General features: G+C 44.9%; 1 protein-coding gene across 2 annotated transcripts in view; it reads right to left on the bottom strand.

Moving 5' to 3' along the window:
* The window catches only part of TEC (tec protein tyrosine kinase), a 95,826-nt gene that overhangs the window by 59,912 nt on the left and 14,935 nt on the right, over window positions 1-20,979 (bottom strand). For both annotated transcript variants that reach the window (XM_045019878.1, XM_045019879.1), the window contains exon 2: window positions 15,957-16,139. In XM_045019878.1, the coding sequence (XP_044875813.1) occupies window positions 15,957-16,094 (138 nt within the window). In that variant the 5' untranslated portion in view covers window positions 16,095-16,139. The remainder of the gene's footprint in view (window positions 1-15,956; window positions 16,140-20,979) is intronic.

Below are 20,979 nucleotides of genomic sequence, written 5' to 3'. Positions count from 1 at the left end.
AGACCAAAAGGAAGATGAAACAGTTGTACAATTTGTAGCCATTTTAAAAAAGCTAGCAGAACACTGTGAATTTAAAGAGATGTTAAATGATGCCCTGCGTGACAGGTTAGTGTGTGGCCTGTACAGTGAAGCTATACGGAAGCGCCTACTGACAGAGGCTCAGCTTACCTTACAGAAGGCTGTTGATATTGCTGTCTCCATGGAACTGGCTACAAGGGAAGCGCAATACATCGGTGCATCCCCTAGGGTGCAAAAAGTGTCACAAGAACCGATCCACAAAACTGTGCAGAGTCAAGAATGTTACCGCTGTGGTAAGCCGGGTCACCAGGCATCAGAATGCTGGTGTAAGGACCTGGTGTGTCGACACTGTGGCAAAAAGGGACACATTGAGAGTGCCTGTAAACAAAAGAAAAGGAGGCCTGTGGTCTGGCCGACAAAAAGAGGAACCTTGCATATCCTAGAGCAGACCCAGGATGATCAAGGTGACACCTCAGCGCAAGAGAAAGTGCCACTGCATGTTTTGTCTTTGGCAGTGGGCTCACATGAATACTGGGTAACCCCGTTATTGGATGGCAAACGTATACGCATGGAACTGGACACCGGTGCAGCTGTCTCACTGATCTCCGAGACTGTGTATAAAGAAAAGCTACAGCATCTTCCGCTTAAGGCAACAAAAACTGTTCTGAAGACAGCTTCGGGAGAAGCTGTGCCTATGCTGGGCACTATTGATGTTAAGGTGGAGCTCAATGGACAGGTGGCTAAATTGCCACTGTTTGTGGTGAGAGGTAACTACCCAGCCTTAATGGGTAGGTCTTGGCTTGGGAAGATTCAACTGAACTGGGCAGAAGTGCACCGGATGACTAAAGAAGAAACCAGTCTAACCCCTATACTAAGGAAACATTCTGCTGTTTTTGGAGATGATTTGGGAAGTATGAAGGGAATCACTGTGACATTGAACATTAAACCTGACAGTCCACCAAAATATCTGAAAGCCCGAACTGTGCCATATGCCATCAGGCCAAAAGTTGAAGCAGACCTGGAGCGCCTCGTCACCAATGGAGTCCTAATACCAGTTACCCATAGCTCATGGGCCACTCCTATCGTTCCAATAGTGAAAAAAGATGGCTCCGGATTTGCGGTGATTTTAAAGTCACTGTCAACCCAGTGTTGTGTGCAGAGCAATACCCGCTTCCCCGCATCGATGACCTCTTCGCAGGCCTGGCTGGGGGACAAAAGTTCAGTAAGATTGATCTGAGTCAAGCATATTTACAGATGCACGTCGATGAAAAGTCCCAAGAGCTGTTGACTATTGCGACTCATAAGGGGCTTTATCGATACTGCCGCCTACCCTTCGGAATAACATCTGCTCCCGCCCTGTTCCAGAGGGCTATGGACCAGATCTTGTGTGGCTTGTCAGGAGTTCAGTGCTATCTGGATGATATCCTGGTCACTGGAAGAAATGAAGAGGATCACTTAAAGAATTTAGAGGCTACCCTACAAAGACTGGAAGAGTATGGCCTACGAGTTCGCAAAGACAAGTGTGAATTCTTCAAGCCCTCTGTTGAATATTTGGGACACATCATTGATTCTGCAGGTCTTCATAAGGCCCGTGCAAAAGTTAAAGCTATTGTGGAGGCTCCCCCACCTCAAAATGTAAGCCAGCTGCGCTCGTTTCTAGGACTACTGAACTATTATGGAAAGTTCATCTCACAGTTAGCCACACTGCTAAAACCACTTCGTGAGCTCCTTGGGCAGAACAAGGCCTGGAAGTGGACTGAAGCCTGTGATGTTGCATTTAACAAAGCTAAGGATGCATTGCTAAATTCTGAAGTTCTAATGCACTTTGATCCATCCTTACCCCTACAATTGGCCTGCGATGCCTCCCCTTATGGAGTGGGAGCAGTCGTGTCACACATTATGCCCTCGGGAGAAGAGAGACCTATTGCTTTTGCTTCACGCACTCTAAGCAAAGCAGAAACTAACTACGCCCAAATCGAACGTGAGGCATTAGGAATTGTTTTTGGAATTCGGAAGTTTCATCAGTACCTGTTTGGGCGAAAGTCTACTCTTCTCACAGACCATCAACATCTGATGTCAATTTTTGGACCCTACACAGGCATTCCCCCATTAGCTGCTAGTCGTATGCAACGTTGGGCATTGTTACTTTCAGCACACACATATGAAATCAAATATCGGAAATCCACTCTGCACGGCAATGCAGATGGCCTCTCAAGGTTGCCTTTGCCGGTCAAACATCAAGATAGTGCCCAAAAGGAAATCTTCTACTTTGAACAGGTAAAGAATACACCCATCACTGCTACTCAGATAAAGAAGGCAACCCGCGTTGACCCAGTATTGTCCCAAGTTATGGACCTGGTGATGCATGGAAAATCTCGACAAACCTCTCCGGTCTCATCTGACCTTGTTCCCTACATGTCCAGAAGGACGGAGTTATCGGTCCAATCTGGTTGTTTGTTGTGGGGGAGACGTGTCATTATTCCACCACCACTGAGATCACAGCTGTTAGAACAGCTACATTCTGGTCACTATGGAATAGTGCGCATGAAGGAAATTGCACGAAGCTATTTTTGGTGGCCTGGATTGGACAGTGCTATTGAAGAGAAGGCAAAAGCTTGTATGTCATGTCAGGGTGTGAGGAATGCACCCCAGTGGGCACCCCTACACCCATGGGACTGGCCTGAAAACCCGTGGCAACGTATTCATGTTGACTTTGCTGGCCCCCTTGAAGGAAGCATGTTCTTGGTGGCAATAGATGCCCATTCTAAATGGCCAGAAGTCTCTATAATGCAGTCCACTACTGCAGAGAGTACTATCCAAAAACTACGAGGACTCTTTAGTCGTTTTGGTCTGCCAGAACAACTTGTGAGCGACAACGGACTGCAGTTTGTCTCTCAGGAGTTTCAAAATTTTATGAAAGCAAATGGGATACACCACATCACGTCAGCACCATATCATCCATCCACCAATGGATTAGCGGAAAGATTTGTGCAGACAATGAAAAACGCTTTGAAATCAGCAAGGGGACAACACTCCATTCAAAAGCGTCTGGATACCTTCTTACTTTCCTACCGAAACACACCTCATGCTACGACCCAGGCATCTCCGGCCTTTCTAATGATGGGACGACAGCTGCGCACTTGCTTTGATCTGCTGAAACCTTCTGAACCCAGACAAACTGTGCAACATCAGCAGCAATATCAAGTCATCAGATGGGCACCCAGAGCAAAAGACCGAACCTTTAGCCCAGGACAGCCAGTTTTGGCTCGGAATTATACTTCCAGAGCTAAATGGGTCCCGGCCACAGTCATCACTCAAACAGGACCTGTTTCCTACACAGTCTGGACTGCAGAGAATCTTACCTGGCGGCGACATGTAGATCAGCTGTTGCCAGGTCATGCCAGTCCTCAGGACACATCTGCAATTGAGGGGTCTGACTTCACCTCTTCTGGTGAGACACCGAATCACGAATCACCTATTCCTGACTGTCCTCCTCCATTACTGCCGGCGGCTGAGATGCCCCTTTGCCCAGCACGAGCTGATACCACCTCCTCACCCGTTCGTGCTGCGGACCCTGAGCCCATGGTACTTTCGGGTGCAACAACACCAGAAGTTCGCCGTAATCCACCTAGAGACAGAAGGCCTCCTCATCGGCTGGATCTTTAGCTAGGGCGAACCCATGGTTATGGGGCAAAATAATTCCCAGGGTTTAGCCGGGAATGGAGGCAGTCTACCCTCCTTCTCTAGTTTAGTGTGTGTTTTATTTAGGGGATGTTCTTATTAGGCGGGGAGGAATATGTTGTGTATTTGGTTGTCATGGTTTTTGGTTCCTATGGTAACTGAGTTAGATTATTAGGGGATAGCTCAGCCAGCTTCAGCCGGCTGGGTGAGTTCTCTGAGTCTGTAAATAAAATGGGAGTTTTGTTAGCTATCTGCTGTCTGGCCTCAAGTGATTTCTTCCTAAACCGGCTGCCCCCAAGGATAACACAGAATTACTGACTTCAAATGACATAGCACCTCTGAAAATCACATCCAGAAAATCTCAAGATGCATATGCAAAATTGAAGGCCCCACAATCAATGGCCACTCTTGAAAAATTCTGGGGCTACACACATGTGAAGCTTTTCCATAGCTTCGTCTTGGGACATCAACCCTCCACTCTCCTCAAAATTAACTATACTGTTTGGAAAAGGACTTATTAAAACAGCATTTACTTAAATAGCTGTCAGCAATAAAAAAACATTAGTAATGTTTGTGTTTTATTAAATATTTTAATTGTTGCCACCTTTGATTATCTGGGAGTAGCAGGACTATTTCAGAAGAGCCTAACTCAACTAATTAACTCATAATATTAATCTTTGATTAAAAAAATTGGCTTACCTTAATAAACAAGACCATGCATGAAATATTTTATTAAGTATTTTGATTTTCGGTCCTCTGTGGATTGTGAATATATATGGGAATATTTAACAATTTTCATCATAGAAGCATCTTAGTTACTCTTGTTTATTTCCTCATCAAAACACATAAGAATGGCCATACTGGATCAGACCAAAGGTCCATCTAGCCCAGTATCCTGTCTTCTGACAGTGGCCAATGCCAGACGCCCCAGAAGGAATGAACAGAATGGTAATCATCAAGAGATCCATCCCCTGTTGCTTATTCCCATCTTCTGGCAAACAGAGTCTAGGGACACCATCCTTGTCCATCCTGGTTAATAACCATTGATGGACTTATATTTCATGAACTTATCTAGTTCTTTTTTGAACCATGTTATAGTCAAACCCACTGCTATACTGTATCTTCAGGTCATCTGAAGAGGATATATACCAGTCAGTGAATCCAGCTGCAGTCTATAAAATTATCTAGGGCCTGGTCTACACTACGCGTTTAAACCGAATTTAGCAGCGTTATACCGATTTAACCCTGCACCCGTCCACACAATGAGGCCCTTTATATCGATATAAAGGGCTCTTTAAACCGGTTTCTGTACTCCTCCCTGACGAGAGGAGTAGCACTGAAGTCGGTATTGCCATGTCGGATTAGGGTTAGTGTGGCCGCAAATCGACGGTATTGGCCTCCAGGCGGTATCCCACAGTGCACCATTGTGACCGCTCTGGAAAGCCATCTGAACTCAGATGCACTGGCCAGGTAGACAGGAAAAGCCCCACTAACTTTTGAATTTCATTTCCTGTTTGCCCAGCGTGGAGCTCTGATCAGCACGGGTAGCGATGCAGTCTCAAATCCAAAAAGAGCTCCAGCATAGACCGTACGGGAGATACTGGATCTGATCGCTGTATGGGGAGACAAATCTGTTGTATCAGAGCTCCGTTACAGAAGACGAAATGACAAAGCATTTGAAAAAAATCTCCAGGCTATGATAGACAGAGACCACAGCAGGGACTCAGCACAGTGCTGCGTGAGAAGCGTAACGGAAAGCCAAAGAATCAAATGGACGCTCATGGAGGGAGGGAGGGGGGACTGAGGACTCCAGCTATCCCACAGTCCCCGCAGTCTCCAAAAAGCATTTGCATTCTTGGCTGGGCTCCAAATGCCTGAAGGGTCAAAAACATTTTCCCGGGTGTTTCAGGGTGTATGTCGTCAATTTACACCCTTCCCCCCCCGAAAGAAAAGGGAAAAAAATTGTTTCTCGCCTTTTTTCAATGTCACCCTATGTCTATTGCATGCTGCTAGTAGACGGGGTGCTGGAGCGCTAAACAGCAGCATCCTCTCCCCTCCCCTCCCTGGTGGCAGACGGTACAGTACAGAAGGACTGGTATCCATCCTCGTCATCAACCCGTGAGTGCTCCTGGCTGGCATCGGTGAGGTCGGCCGGGGGCACCTGGATAAAAATAGGAATGACTCCTAGTCATTCCCAGCAGATGGTACAGAACAGCTGGTAACCATCCTCATCATAGCATCAACCATCCTCGATCAGCTCCGCCCCCTCCCCCGTCATATCTAAAGAAAAGATTCTGTACTGCCTGGACTATCATAGCAGCTGGAGGCTTCCTCCCCCTCATTTTATCTCACTAAAAAGTCTGTGTTTCTTATTCCTGCATCCTTTATTACTTCATCACACAAATGGGGGGACACTGCCATGGTAGCCCAGGAGGGTTGGGGGAGGAGGGAAGCAACGGGTGGGGTTGTTGCAGGGGCACCCCCTAGAATGGCATGCAGCTCATCATTTCTGCGGGATCTCTGGGGCTCTGACACGGAGTGGCTGTGCTCTCTGGTTCTCTAGTACACTTGCCCCATATTCTAGGCTGGACTGACTCTATTTTTAGACAAAACATAGGAAGGGAATGACCCAGGGAGACATTCCCATTTTTGCCTATGCGCCCCCGGCCGACCTCAGTGAGGCCAGCCAGGAGCACCCATGATAGCAGCAGACGGTACAGAACGACTGATAACCATCATCTCATCGCCAATTTACAATGGCAGACGGTGCAATATGACTGGTAACCATCTCTGCTATCTTGCAAAGGCAAATGAATGCTGCTGTGTAGCAGTGCAGTACTGCGTCTGTCAGCAGCATCCAGTACACATATGGTGACAGTGACAAAAGGCAAAACGGGCTCCATGATTGCCATGCTATGGCATCTGCCAGGGCAATCCAGGGAAAAAGGGCGTGAAATGATTGTCTGCCGTTGCTTTCCCGGAGGAAGGATTGAGTGATGACATTTACTCAGAATCACCCGCGACACTGTTTTTGCATTGGGATCTCAACCCAGAATTCCAAATGGGCAGGGGAGACTGCGGGAACTATGGGATAGCTACGGGATAGCTACCCACAGTTCAATGCTCCGGAAATCTACACTAGCCTCAGTACATGGACGCACACCGCCGAATTAATGTGCTTAGTGTGGCCGCGTGCACTCGACTTTATACAATCTGTTTTACAAAACCGGTTTATGTAAAATCGGAATAATCCCGTAGTGTAGACATATCCTAGACCATTGTTTCTCAAATGCAGCCACCAGGGCCGCATGCAGCCACTAGGATCTTTTCTTGTGGCCACATCCTCCTGGGCAATGACTGGGAGGTGGGGGGGGGGCGGCAAACCAGTGGTCCTTCCCTGAGAGTGGTTGGACCCTGCCCCCCCTCTGGAGCCACAAACTCTGGAGGAGCAGACAGCCAGTGAGTTCCCCACCTTCCCAGAGGGTGGTGCGGCTCGGGCTTCAGCCCAGGGGTCACAGGCTCTGGACCCTAGCTGTGCTGCAGCAGGTGTCAGCCCTCAGCTAACCCACCCACCCCCGCCTCAGTGGCCCCCCATTGCCCCTGGCCCCCACTGTCTTCCTACCCATTTTCTCATCCAGGGCTTAGTTTATCCCCTGGCATGTGATGGTTGAGTAAGTCTGCTGTGAAAATTAATATTTGTATGTTTGTTAATAGCACTTTTCACAGCCTCCCAACTAGTTAGTAAGTCTGTTGTGAAAAGTGCTATTAACAAACATACAAATATTACTTTTTGCAGCAGCAGACTTACTAGCTAGCAAGTCTTTTTCTTAAAAAGCAAAAGAAACAAGAACAAAAAAACTCAAGAATGTGCAAAGCACCTTATTTGTGTTTCTAGCCTGTGTAGGTCCAGTAAAGAATAGACAACTGTACATTATTTTTTATTATTGAGTCTTCAAAAAAAAACTCTACATAAATAAATTACAATGATTTGGTCATGTACAGGTGCATATTTATTTGTTTTTCCTAAAGTTAATTAAGTATTTTAGGAAAAATTGTCAAAGCAGCAAGCAGCAAGAGTTGGTGGCTGCACTCTGAGGCCACTAAAAAATTTGCTTTGAGAACCCCTGACCTAGATTGAAACTTCAGCTCATGCAGAAAAGCGTACATTCTGGTGAAATGAGGTATTAAAACTGAAAAATGCTCCATTTGGCCTTGACATCAGTAAGTTCAGCTCCATTGAAGCAAAGTTCCTTCACTTATGCCAGGGCTGACTTTACCCAAAAGTATTTAATTCAATGTCAGCTGAGCCTCCACATTAATAAGATGCTCAAGAACAAGATTTGCTTTTACCCTGTTCTATTACACTCAGGAGCCCTGATTCAAAGGAAGGGCGTGTCCAGCTACCACAAGCCAAATTATTTTACACTTAAATAAAAACTGGCCTGAGAATTTCCTGATTTGCTATTACTAACATATTTAGTTATTTAAATAAAATAAAAGCAAACAGTTAAGTAGAAAGGTCCTCTCCCTACAGAAAGTTTTACTGAATTCTTCACTGTATTTTACTGTATCACAGTGATACACCTAGGAGATCTATTCCTCCTCTCTGTTATAAGTGTAGGGGGAAGGGAGTTGCTTCTGTGTATATGCGCACCAAGTACTTAAAGGCTCACCAGTGCCCACCTCCTGATCATTGTAGAAAACTGATCAGGTAGCATCACAACTCCCAAACAGTGAATGCTATTTTTATTTATATGTACATGGAAACATTTCTTTCTATTGTTCACAGGATTGCTGATTCAGTATTGACTAACTATCCTACCAGCATTTCCTTTACTGTCTGCCAAATTTATTTCAGGTTTCCACCTTTATGGTCTCCCAGCATAGTCAAACATTATGGAGTCTTCTTTAGTAGTGCCACTCTTAGGACTGATTGAGATTTTCACTTAGTGCAGAATTAAAATGCCTCTGTTTCACATCTTAAAGACTGAATTTATTGTACAAATTTAACAGAAGAACACTTTAAAGGACAATTGCATTCCCCCATGTTATTTTTTGGTAAAATAGTTACTAACTTATGAAAAGGGAACATTTTTAAATGACCTCTATTTGAAACATATTGCTTGCCTTATGTGTTTTGGCTCCATATAGCTGAAGAACCACAGTCACCACAAACACCAAGCTTCACACACACACATACTCATCGAATCTAAGACCTACGCCACTTTTCAAATGTTGCACTTAAACACATTCACCGTAACTTAATTTAACGCCACAAAGACAAGTTATGAAACCATACAGGTTGTCACAAGCTACTTCTGCTCTCCAATGCTACCTCCTTGACTCGTTAGCTCTCCTGCTCCATGTCACTTTATGGTTCTCATCTACTGCTCTTGACAACCCCACACCCTAAATTACTGTAGCCTGGTGGTTAAGATACCCACCTGGGAGGTGGGAGACCCAATGTTCAGTCTCCCTGCTCCAATGACTAATTATTTATACAGAATGGAATAGCTTCAACAGAAGAGACTGAGAGCCCCACACCAGACTATATTCCTCATAGCCCAATGGTTCAAGCACTTTTCTGTGGTAAGAGACACTTATTAATATCCTCTCTCCTCTCAGGCAGAGGTGGGAAATTGAAACTGGAAATTGAACTGGGCTAAAAAGATATAAAATAGGCAGTGCTGTCTCTGCCACCCCTACCACCTACTAGTTTTGCATGGAGAGAGGGGTGTCTCACTTATTCTCACAACAAACAACTTAGGCCCCTAAGGCACCTGACTCAGAGTGGGGAGTTGTGGATCACAAGCAGAGGTAGGCAAATCTCTGATTTCTGTAAGAGGGGCACAGTTTAGGACACACCCCTTTCCTTTCCTGTGCATCTCCCATTAGCTAGCTTTTGGCTCCCTGCCTGCATGCTAGCTTTTGTGGATTGCATTCTTATGCATCTAACTCTCCCCAGGCATTGTTCCTGTGATTTCTGAGGTGTCTGGAAGTTAAGCGGTGCAAAAGTCAGCACTGCAATGTTTAAATCCCATTGTGAATCCTGGCCAAACAGCTTTTATGCAATGCCTATGGTGGAGGCAAAGGCAGCACTTTTTCCTTCATTGTTGTATCTGCAAAGTCATGATCAGCCCTGGGTGCCAGAAGGACAGCAAAAGTGGGGTGGGGGGAGGGGCAAAGAGGAGGAAGCAACCAAAATATCTCAAAAATCTCCCCTCCACCCCCACCCCGACCTGACCTTTCCACAGCCTTCAAGGAAGCCTCCCAGCATCAGTCCAACTCCTCACAGACAGGGCCGATGCAAGGATGTTTCGCACCCTAGGCGAAACTTCCACCTTGCGCCCTCCCCCGTCCCCAAGCCCCCGCCCTGAGGAACACACAACTCCCGCGGCAGCTCCCGCCCTCCGCCCTGAGGCGCCCCCCCTGCAGCAGCTCCCCACCCACCACCCTGAGGCACCCCCCCAGCCCCAGCTCACCCCTGCTCCGCCTTCTCCCCGAGCACACCGTCGCTGCTTCGCCTCTCCCGCCTCCCAGGCTTGTGGCGCCAATCAGCTTAGGCGCCGCAAGCCTGGGAGGCGGGAGAGGCGAAGCAGCCACGGCGTGCTCGGGGAGAAGGCGCGGCAGGGGTGAGCTGGGGCGGGGAGTTCCCCTGCGTGCCGCCCCTCCCCCCCTTACTTGCTGCAGGCGGCCCTCCTCGCACTCCCCTGCCGCAGCTCCCTCTGCCTAAATGCCGACGGCGACCGGGGCGGCCGAAGATCTGGCCGCCGCAGTCGCTGCCGAAGAAAGTGCCACCCCCCAAATCCTAGCACCCTAAGCGACCGCCTAGGTTGCCTAAATGGTTGCACCAGCCCTGCTCACAGAGCCCTGGTTCCACCCCTCCCCCCATGCATACTCCTTACCTTACCTTCCCTGCTGGAGAGCCCCTCACCACTGGGTGACAGGTCTGCTTCCCAGACCAGGCTGGTCTCCAGTGCCAAGAGGAGCCACCACCATGGTTTCCTCAGCTGGCAGGTGAGGTCCCAATATGTGGCACAAACACACAATTCAGGCCCTGGCTGGCACACCGCACAATGCAGAGCAGGCTTTGGGTGCTAGCTGGGCTGTGTTGCTCTCCCTCTCAGCCACAAACAGGTCAGCCATTTCACATTTGAATAAAAGAGGGCAACTTTCAGGAGGGGCCCCTGCACGCTCTTGGATTTTTTGAAGGTTAAGATATAAAAATTTGTCTGTTTTAGGAGCATTTGTTGTGATCATTTCCTGTATCACTCAGCTGTGCCTCCCACCTCTATTCAGACTCAAATCACCTGCAAGTGCCCCCCCACCAAGCAATACCCCTGTACTCACCCCCAAGTCACCTAGCAATGCCCTTCACCGCTATACTCTACCTCAATCACCGGGCAGTGCCCCCATACATCATATGGCAGCACCCCCATTGGGTAGCTCCCTCACCTGTCAATCACACATTCACACAGACAGAGCAAGGGATGAAGGGGGGTCCTCATTCACCCCCTCTTCCAAGTGCTCCCACTCACCAACTGCAAGAGCACAGGGTTCACTGATTTACTTGTGCCTTCTCCCACCCAGAGCAGCAGTGTCTGACAGGACCATGGGTCAATCACGGCTCTTCTGTGAGAATAGGGCTCTGAAGCAACTCTGGAGTCCACTCAGAGCACCAGCAGACTGCCTGTCCTTCATGCTCAGGTGAGCCAGTAGACAGTTCATTTGCAACCCCGGGGGCTGCTCTTTGGAGGAGCAGCTGCCCACCCCCGCCTCATTACCTAACTGGTGTCCTTGGCTGTGAACATGCTCAGGTTTTTAGAAGGGGGGCAATGACTGTTTCACCACCACTACCTCCATCTCCAGTGCCTGTGTGATGAGCAGATCTGTGGAAAAAGTTTTCTATCTTTACAGATTAGATCAATCGTTTTCAGCTCTGATTGGCCACTTTTGCAATGTGAAAATTAACTGTAAGGATTCTTTCCAACATTGACACATTGTTCAACCCACAGTGAGGTTTGGGGGATTTTAATCAGTCACTGATTGCCTTGTGCCTTCTTGTTAGTACAATCCTGTAAGGCAATCATGCGATCTTTCCAACACCCACACAAGAATTTCACAGTATCTGAGCAATACAGCCAAAAATGGAAGTCATCTTTAACCATAACAGAACCTCCTTCCTGTCTAACTAGTTCTTAAATTTCTCACCACAACATATTGAGCTAAAATTTATCCTTGGTATGTATCTCCATTGTTGAGATTTGTTTGTGTCCTCCTTTTCCCTTATTATCTTTTATAAAGCGCTTTGTTCTCCTTGTTTTCTCTAAAAACAGGATACCTTGAAGAAATTAAACCTTTAAAGATCCTATCTATCTATCTGTTTACCAGAAACACTAAAATTCCCTGGGTACTATTCCTCAGTCTAGGGCTTTGCCCCAGTGTACTTGGCCCAAATTTTCCCTTCCCAAAGTTTCGTGCAGTATACGGTTTCCCTTTTTAAAAAACTGGCTGCGTAAACTAATCTGCAAAACATTCCCTTTCCTGGTGATGCAGATTTGCTTTACTGATAAAGCACTCATTATATGATTAGTGTGTGAGTTAAGTGGGGGAGGGCTCTCTGGGAGCAGGAGCAGCTTTGGTAAGACAGTGCTTCAAATATGCTCCTCAGTGACCATCTCAATATTTTATTTATGGCAGATCTGTAGACCACCACCACCCCACACACACTTTAAGCACCGCATATCATCTCTGTTTCAACAGTATTTCACAGTGCATGCTTCTTCATTACTACTTTTACATTGTTAGAGGACAGCAGAATCCAGATTCTGCCTTTTGTTGTTAAAAATATATACAATATTCCCCTCGTTACCAGACATACTCCGTATCTAATTTTGTTTCTTTACTTACAGTCATGAACCACCCACCATTTCTCTTGGGCATATTAACTAATTGAGTCCATTTTAATAGATTGGCCTAGTTATTAAACTAAGGTCAAATCCCAGGCTTCTCATTCATTTTTTACTCAGTTATTTCTCAGGCAAACAACCACTGAGTCAGGATTTCAGGCCTCAGCTTCATTGGCTACATGGGCAGTTGTGCATGTGCATCCAGCAGCAGATGATGGCCCAGAGTTCTTAAATATGTCACATTTGACGGAGACTGGTACCACTGCAACTGAGCAGATAAGGAGATATGGTATCCTCTTGATAATTTCCCAGTCTTACTCATCAACCTTAACTGTAAACATCAGCCCTAACATACAGTTTAGCTCTATGCCATATCCATATCTATCCTGTATTAACAATGCCCAAAAACTCAACCACTGCACTTCAGCCACATAACTGAGCAGAAACCCTTCAACTATTCTACTATAATACAGTAAAGATATAAGAACCAGAGGCACTGGAACTACATTAGCACTGAATCATCAGTTTTGTCTACCTGATCTAGTTCATAGATATACCATCAACTAACTTACTGCAAATAAAGATCTACAACCTCTGCCAGAAATCTAAAAAACACTCTCTTCCACTTCACTTATTCAGTGACACAAAGGACCATTAACATCAGTGTTTCAGAGAGGCCTTCATGTGTCAATCATTTTTATTTAACATACAGCAGAAATATTGTTAAAATGAAGTTACTGAAAATATGTACCCTGTCTCTCCAAACTTAGTCCCCAGAGAGAGAGAATGCAAAATTGCTTCAGATAATACACTGAGTCAAATCAATGGAAGCCTAATCATCATCCAAAAGAATTTCAGTCAAAAAAAAAAAAAAAAAAAGAGACAGATTCCTCAGGGTGGCAGTGAAAAGGTGTTTATTAATTTCACCTTTATTTTGAGTGAGAAGTTAATTGAGACAAGACATGCACAGTTAGGTAACCGTTCCAAGAAGCTTTTGAAACCAAAGCCATGTGCACAGAAAATGGAGAGATTAATCCACATCCCAAGACAAGTACACCTGTGAACTCCATAGTCAATATAGTAATACAAGTATACATCTGGGCCTTGATCCTCCACTATGTCTAAGCTCTGCTTTCTAGTGAAGAGGGGTAGCTGCAGGGATCCGCTTGCAGCTCTCTGACCTTTGGCTGCATGCCCCAGTGGAAGTTAGAGCAGCAAGGGGCCTACTCTAAATTCTGCAACTGGTGTAAATTTTGTAATACGCTATTATCCAATGGAGGATTAGGCACAGTGGCACTCTGCTCCACCACGTCCTGTTGTGCCCCTTCTTCCCCTTATACCCTGGATGGGGCCACTAACACAGGAGGCAAGACAGCCACTTCCACCAACTTTCTGCAGGTGGAAACACAGAAGGAATTCTCCACTGACCATCTCCAGGCCAGTTTCTGCTGCTTAAACTGCACAAAGTGGTCTTAGTGGAACAGAGAATCCAGCTGTTGATTTTGAGGATATTCTTGTCCATAGCCTACACCTGATGTCTCATAAAAATGATCCTAGAGCTCACTTGAGGGCCTGTCAGGAACCTAATAAAACCCCGTACTTCAGGCAGGGGTGGGGTGTTGATGAGACTTGGCAGACCAGAGACCTGGAGGAAGGGAAACCCTGCCCCAGCTGCAGGGGCGGCTCTAGGTATTTTGCCGCCCCAAGCACAGCAGGCAGGCTGCCTTCGGCGGCTTGCCTGCAGGAGGTCCCCGGTCCCACAGATTCGGCGGCATGCCTGCAGGAGGTCCGCCAAAGCCGCGGGACCAGCGGACCCTCAGCAGGCATGCCGCTGAAGGCAACCTGCCTGCCACCCTCGCGGCGACCGGCAGAGCGCCCCCCACGGCTTGCCGCCCCAGGCACACGCTTGGCGTGCTGGTGCCTGGAGCTGCCCCTGCCCAGCTGGGCAGAGAGATTCTCTTCCCCAGTGTCAAGGACTGAGGATAACTGTACCCAAGGGGCAAGAAACCTGCAGGGGTTGAGAGGTACTGTGGCTCAGAGTGAGGGGAAAACCAGACTACTTCCCTTCTCTACCATGTTCCTGGGCCCCTAACAGGGCCCTGGATGCCCCAAGAGCAGGGACAAGGGGCAGTGTCCTAGCCCCCCTACCAAGAAAAGCATAGGACCCAACATTGGCCATTTTGCCACATTCTTTACATTTACATGAGCTATATTCAAAGGGAAGTTAAGCCTGCAAATAAGGGGGAAAAAGGTCTACATGGAGTTGTACAGTAGACAAGGCCACAAGCAATTTTAATCCTGGCCTTTCTTAACTTTTGCAAAATGCTTGCTTTTGCAATCTCAATGTTCTATTAATGTAGTCTTTTGTATATATAATGCATAAAGCAAACAGTGTTGCTACTGTGATGTAGCCTGACTGTATTCTCTGTCTTAGTGTATGCAACTGGTTTTTGTCTCTTTGGGTGTCTCTTTGCTACAGAGTTAGCCTAGGTGTGAGCAGTCATGCTGCAAAGTCATACCAAGTTACTGTTTTCCTCACTAGTGCTGTGCTCAACAGTGTGTCTTTGTTGCTAAGATTCTGGGCCATAACCCATGGTTCTTTGTGCTGAACGCAAGTTCTTTCATGGTGAACTCTGAGAACCTGTCAGTCCTTCTGGGCAGAAAGTGGAAATTGTGGGAAGTACTGGAGGAATATCTACTAGCTAAATCACTCAATGGCTTACTCGGTGAAAAGTGGACAGGTTACCAGCCTGAGCAAAGGCAGAAGCCAGGCTCTAACCCTTATCCCAAGCAGTGTCCGCTAGTCCAGGCTGAAAGCACCACCTAACTCAGGTGAGAGGTTTGTGTGTGTGCATGGGGGGGAGCAGAGGTTGGGGGAGCACTTGCATAAGCGCCTATACTAACTCTGCAAGGAAGACATGTGAGAGCCTGAGACTCAACAGGGGTTGTAGCACTGCATAGTGTCCTGTAGGAAATGGGGTACCTTTAAACTTCCTGCTGTAGCTTAAGCCTTTCTAACACAGTACTCAGGAGGCTGAGATTATCATCCTAGTTTAAATACTTCTCAGAAAGTGATATTAAAATAATTTTATGGATTAGCACTTGACAGACTTGATTAGATCCTTATTTACATTTGTTTTTGAATGGAGTGATCATTTAAGTCTCCATAAATCTGTGCTATCAGTCAGGGAAGTGATCAATGATACCCATTCAGTAGCACCCACAGCCATCACACCTCCAGACCAGAAAAGTTTCAATATACTACAGGAAGAAAGCCATTAATACAAAAAAGCAAGCATTTTTCTCAAAGAACCAAGGCAATGGAATATAAAAAAACTTATCTCCTACCTCTGCTCGACCTTCATAGTATGTCAACATTGATTCCGTAAGCACGAAAAGCCTTTCTTTGTAATTTAAGGGAGAAGTCCTTTTCTTCTGTTGTGATCTTTTAATCAGAATCTCCTCTAAGATAGGGTTCACATTCATTTCGGCCACTTGATATCTAGATTTCCAGCCATTGAATATCAAATCCTGTAACGAGAGGGGGGAGGAAGAGAGTTTTACTATACTATATTAGATTTTTGGGTGAAAAACAGGCCTATAGATTAAGATAGGCTGTTTGTATTGTTTCATTGAAAAGGGATGGTGCTCTTAAGCGAAGCTACCTGAAAACTTTGGAAAATATAACTCAGATCCAACATCCTGGAAATTAACAAAAGTTAACTATTAGATAGGAACGTTCAAACACTGTTCAACTGAGGGCTACATTGGCACATTGCCAGGAGCCTGAGGGCTGTACCTGACTGATAAGAAAATTAAATTCATTGCTGCACCCCTCATCTTCTGTATGGATACTCTATTTTGATCCATGTGATATCACATGCTTAGATTTACAGTCTCCATTGGCCACAACTCTATATTCAACTGAGCATAGGCATGAGTTTTACTTGAACAGTCTCTGATGTACAGTCCAACATTTTAATCAGCCCAGGCTGGTGTAAGAGATCTTATGCACAGGATTGGTGTGTGCTAGAGGCCTTACTGATATTTGTTATCTCTAAATAACTTGCCATAAACCTTGAGAAATATTTCAGATAGTCATTTAAAACTGTTGCACAATAAGAAGTGTAAATGAATAAAAGTTCCTTCCTACTGTAAGGCTGGTCATGACCGTTTCAGCAGTTGGAAAACTTTCATGGTCATAACTTTATAACTCTCTCATGGTTCATACTACTTTTTTAACAGACGTCATGAGTTTAACAGGAAACTATTGTTCAAAGCCAAGTAAGAGGCAGGAATTCAAGATAGGGATACAAAGCAAAAGAAAAGTGGCACAATCCTTACCAATTCGTTCTGACATTTATTTTAGATACACTGGGCCACATCTTCAAAAAGGCCTCCATTTGTGCATATGTGATTTTGCATATGACTTGTATGCATAAATGGTAATATACAAAAACTGAATATGTATCAATAGAGATCATGTTTTGAAAATTCACCTCAAATTATATTGGACAAGATTTTCAGAAATGATTAGTGATTTGGGGTACTTCAATTTTTGGGTGTCCAGCCTTAAAGTGCCAAGTACCTGGTTCTCCTAATCAGACCCCTTTAAAAAATTGTCTCAAATTGGGCACCTAACAATTAAGGCACTCAGAGTTACTAGTCACCTTTGAAAATCCTGGTCAGTGAACTCACACAATCTTTATGTAGATATCAGACCTGTTTGCTAGTCTTGCCACTGTAATTGATACCAGTCAGACGGAGTTGTTAGTGTTCAATATCTCTGAAAGTTGAGGCCTCAATGTCTCAAGTTGAGCACCCCAAAGCTAAAGCACCCAATATTAGTGGACATGTTTGAAAATTTGGGCCAAAATGTCTTGTAAGACTAAGATTGAAAATGAGCTGTCACATGAGGCACTAGTGACTGGAAGTGTCAAAGTTTGGAAAAAACAAGCTCTAGGCAAATACCAAAAGTTCCCCAAATCAATAAGTGACAATTTTTCCCTTCCACCTATTGAACAGGTATCTTCAGTTTTCTAAAGGTTCTAATTTATGCTCTTATTTATCATGTGCCTGGAGGCAAAGGCCTTCCCACTAATAAGAAAGGGAGTCAGTGTCAAAGTCCATTAGCACATCATTGCACAATTGAATGTTTCAAAATTCATTCAGGAAATGTATGTTTGTCCTTATAAATTCTTGGTGGACTATACATATATAGCATGGATAAAATGACCAGTCTCTCAATACTGTGCTAAAAATATTCAAAAAGCTACAAATCCTCTCAAATATTACATTATAATGGATTTTAAATACAATTTGGGTGCTATCTATGTCACTGCCCACTCCACCTTCTCTTGCTTTAGTCTCCATCTAGACCCAAATAGTTAATACATTTTAGAAATTGTTTAAATGTTATAATTTCACCTGCTGTCACCGTAAATGTAACTGTCACCTCTGGTCCTGTCACTGAGTGCCCCTTGTTTGTGTTACCTGCTCTTACCCCCCCCCCCTCCCCATACATCTATCTGTTCACCTGCATAGAGAGAGATTCACTCACAGCAGCTATCCCATCCTCTCAAAGTACTGTCTATTTGTGCATCGACTATAAAATTAGTCCAGGGTTTACATGTAAATTTTAAACTATGAAAAAGGTTAGAAATTATCTAGAAGATAAAAGTTGAAGTGATACTTGTATATTATAAATATATAGCTGACTAAAGAGTGACAATAACTTTCTCCCTCTCTCATGCATGCACAGGCATATATACACTTCATTTTGCTGATCTTTTGATCAAACTGCTTTCCTGTGGTGATGAAAGATTGTTATAGCTAGTACTCATCTTATCTGCTCACATCACTTACTCAGGCACCAAATTTGGGGATCAGCTTGACACCTTTTTTAAAAAGAAAAGATCAGGCATAGAGTTGATAGGGGAAGCATAGGTAAGAAAATACAAATTCTTCAATGACTTTAATAAAAAAAAAAAGTCAGTGCTGACTGCAGTCCATCTTAAAATATTCCTTTCTAATTTCTTCCTCCCTTTCCCAATTTCAGTCTCTCACACCTCCATTGTGTTGTCTGTTAAACCAACTGCTGTTCCAGATGGTGGCAGGTAAAAGTGATACCAATCAATATTTGCCTCAGTTTGTAATCCCGTAATTCTAGTCTGTTTTAAATGCTTAAACTATACAGAAACATGTAAAACAAAAGCAAAATTAACTGGGATTTCAAAACTGTGATTCTAGAAAAAAATCTCATTTCATTGCTAGCCATCTCTAAATCAAGGTAGTCCTAAACCACACAAAATACTTTTGATGAAGACAAAGCATTTTCTTAAAAATCAGTCACTGTCAACACTGTGGAAACACAATACCTGGTTGTTACTGGTGGTTATTTACACAAACACTGTTAAATGCACGCCCCTATCATTAGGAACTAACTCCCCATTTCACATAATTCTAACATTACTATTTGAGGAGCTTAGCAGGATCTAGTGTAGAATGTGTAGCTGATTACATAACAATACATTTTTCAGGCAGCAAGGGCTTTTTATCCACAACTTCCACTCTTAAAAATGAGTCAACATAACTGAACCCTCACACATTGTTCTGAAACTTTCCTTTTCAGAATAGTAATAGTTCTTAGATTCCAACACAATCTAACTTACCTCTAAGGAACCAAAATATGAGGAACCAATATCTGTACAGGTTTTGATTCGTCCTTCTGCAACTTCCTCCAAGCATTCTACTACTTAATAAATCATTATTTAGAAACTGAAACCGCCCTCCATTGACACATCACTCATCTTGTTCCAGCCAGTTTTGAGTTTCAGGTTGCCACCCTTGCAGATTTTCACAATACCTGTTGTCAAGGATCTGCCCCAGTTCTTGCAGGCCTATCTCACATGGTAGCAATTATAATCCAATTTGCAGAGTGGTTGAGTACCCACAACTACCATGAAAGTCAGTAGGAGCTGCCTTGCTCAGCACCTCTGAAAAATCAAGCCATTAATACCTTCCAACTTTATTTTAGGTGTCAGAAATTTGTCAATATGCAATGAGTCAACTTTACATGAGGCAGGCATTCAAGTGTACCGGCACGACATCATAACATGCTTATTTGGTTCCTCATAACAAAATACCAATAGGTGGGAACCTTACTCCTAAATCTGTCAATATAATAGTATTTAACATGTATACAGCACTTGTCATCTGTAGAGATCAAAGTTCTTTACAAAGATGCATATCCCCATTCCCCTTTTCCAGATGGGGAAGAGACATGGAGAGGTTGAGTAATCTGACTAGTGTCATGTTATGAGTCAGAAGTAGAACTGGTCCTGGAACCCAGATCTCCTACTCCAATTCCCAATCACTGAATTGTAGTCTCTCATTGAAACAATTATTCACTGTAAGCTTTGTGATGAAACTTAAAACATTCATACCAGCTAAAGAAATGTTTTCCAGCTTTAATGTTAAGCTTGATAGGGATGAGAAACATTTCAGAGTGGCTGTTCCAATAAATAGCAAGGGGATAAGGCAGCCAAATCTAGCCTGCACCTTTTTACATCTAAATGTCCTACTGGATTTTCACTTCTTGATGAACCATACAGATGTTTGTGCAAGATGAAGTCTGACAGAATGGTTCAGAAAAACAGTGGAAATAAGCCTTTCACAAACAATCTCAAATGTTACCAGAAATGTTTGCCACAAATCTGAATGTCATTAGCCAGAATAGCAAAATAAAACCCAACTCAAAACTCTATTTTCCAAGTTTTGATTCCACCTTAGGTATGATAACATTTATCTGGTCATTCATGTTCAGTGGTGCAAAAGCATTATGATTAACTGATGGGCTCTGTAAGCTGTTGGTCGGGGCTCAACTCTCCGGCTGGCGGGAGGGGAGCCACACCGACTCGCTTCTTTGCTTCTGCTGGTCCTTTAGGAGTCACAGGGAACAACGTTAGACCGCCAGGCCCTCTGGTGCAGGGGCTGGCCAACAGCAGTTCAAATAGGCCCAGGCCCTCAGGAGCAGGGGCTGGGCAACAGTAGCACAGATAAGCCCTGGCCCCCTGGAGCAGGGCAGGGCAACAGCAGTTCGAATAAGCCCTGGCCCTCTGGAGCAGGGCAGGGCAACAGCAGTTCGAATAAGCCCTGGCCCTCTGGAGCAGGGCAGGGCAACAACAGTTCAGCTAAGCCCTGGCCCTCTGGAGCAGGGCAGGGCAACAACAGTTCAGCTAAGCCCTGGCCCTCTGGAGCAGGGCAGGGCAACAACAGTTCAGCTAAGCCCTAGCCCTCTGGGGCAGAGGCTTGGGTAACAGCAATCAGTCCTAATAAACCCAGGCCCTCTGGAACAGGGGCTTGGGTAACA

Source organism: Mauremys mutica, chromosome 5 (genome assembly GCF_020497125.1).
Source record: "Mauremys mutica isolate MM-2020 ecotype Southern chromosome 5, ASM2049712v1, whole genome shotgun sequence".
Lineage (NCBI taxonomy): Eukaryota > Metazoa > Chordata > Testudines > Geoemydidae > Mauremys > Mauremys mutica.
This window is presented reverse-complemented; position numbering and strand designations above follow the sequence as displayed.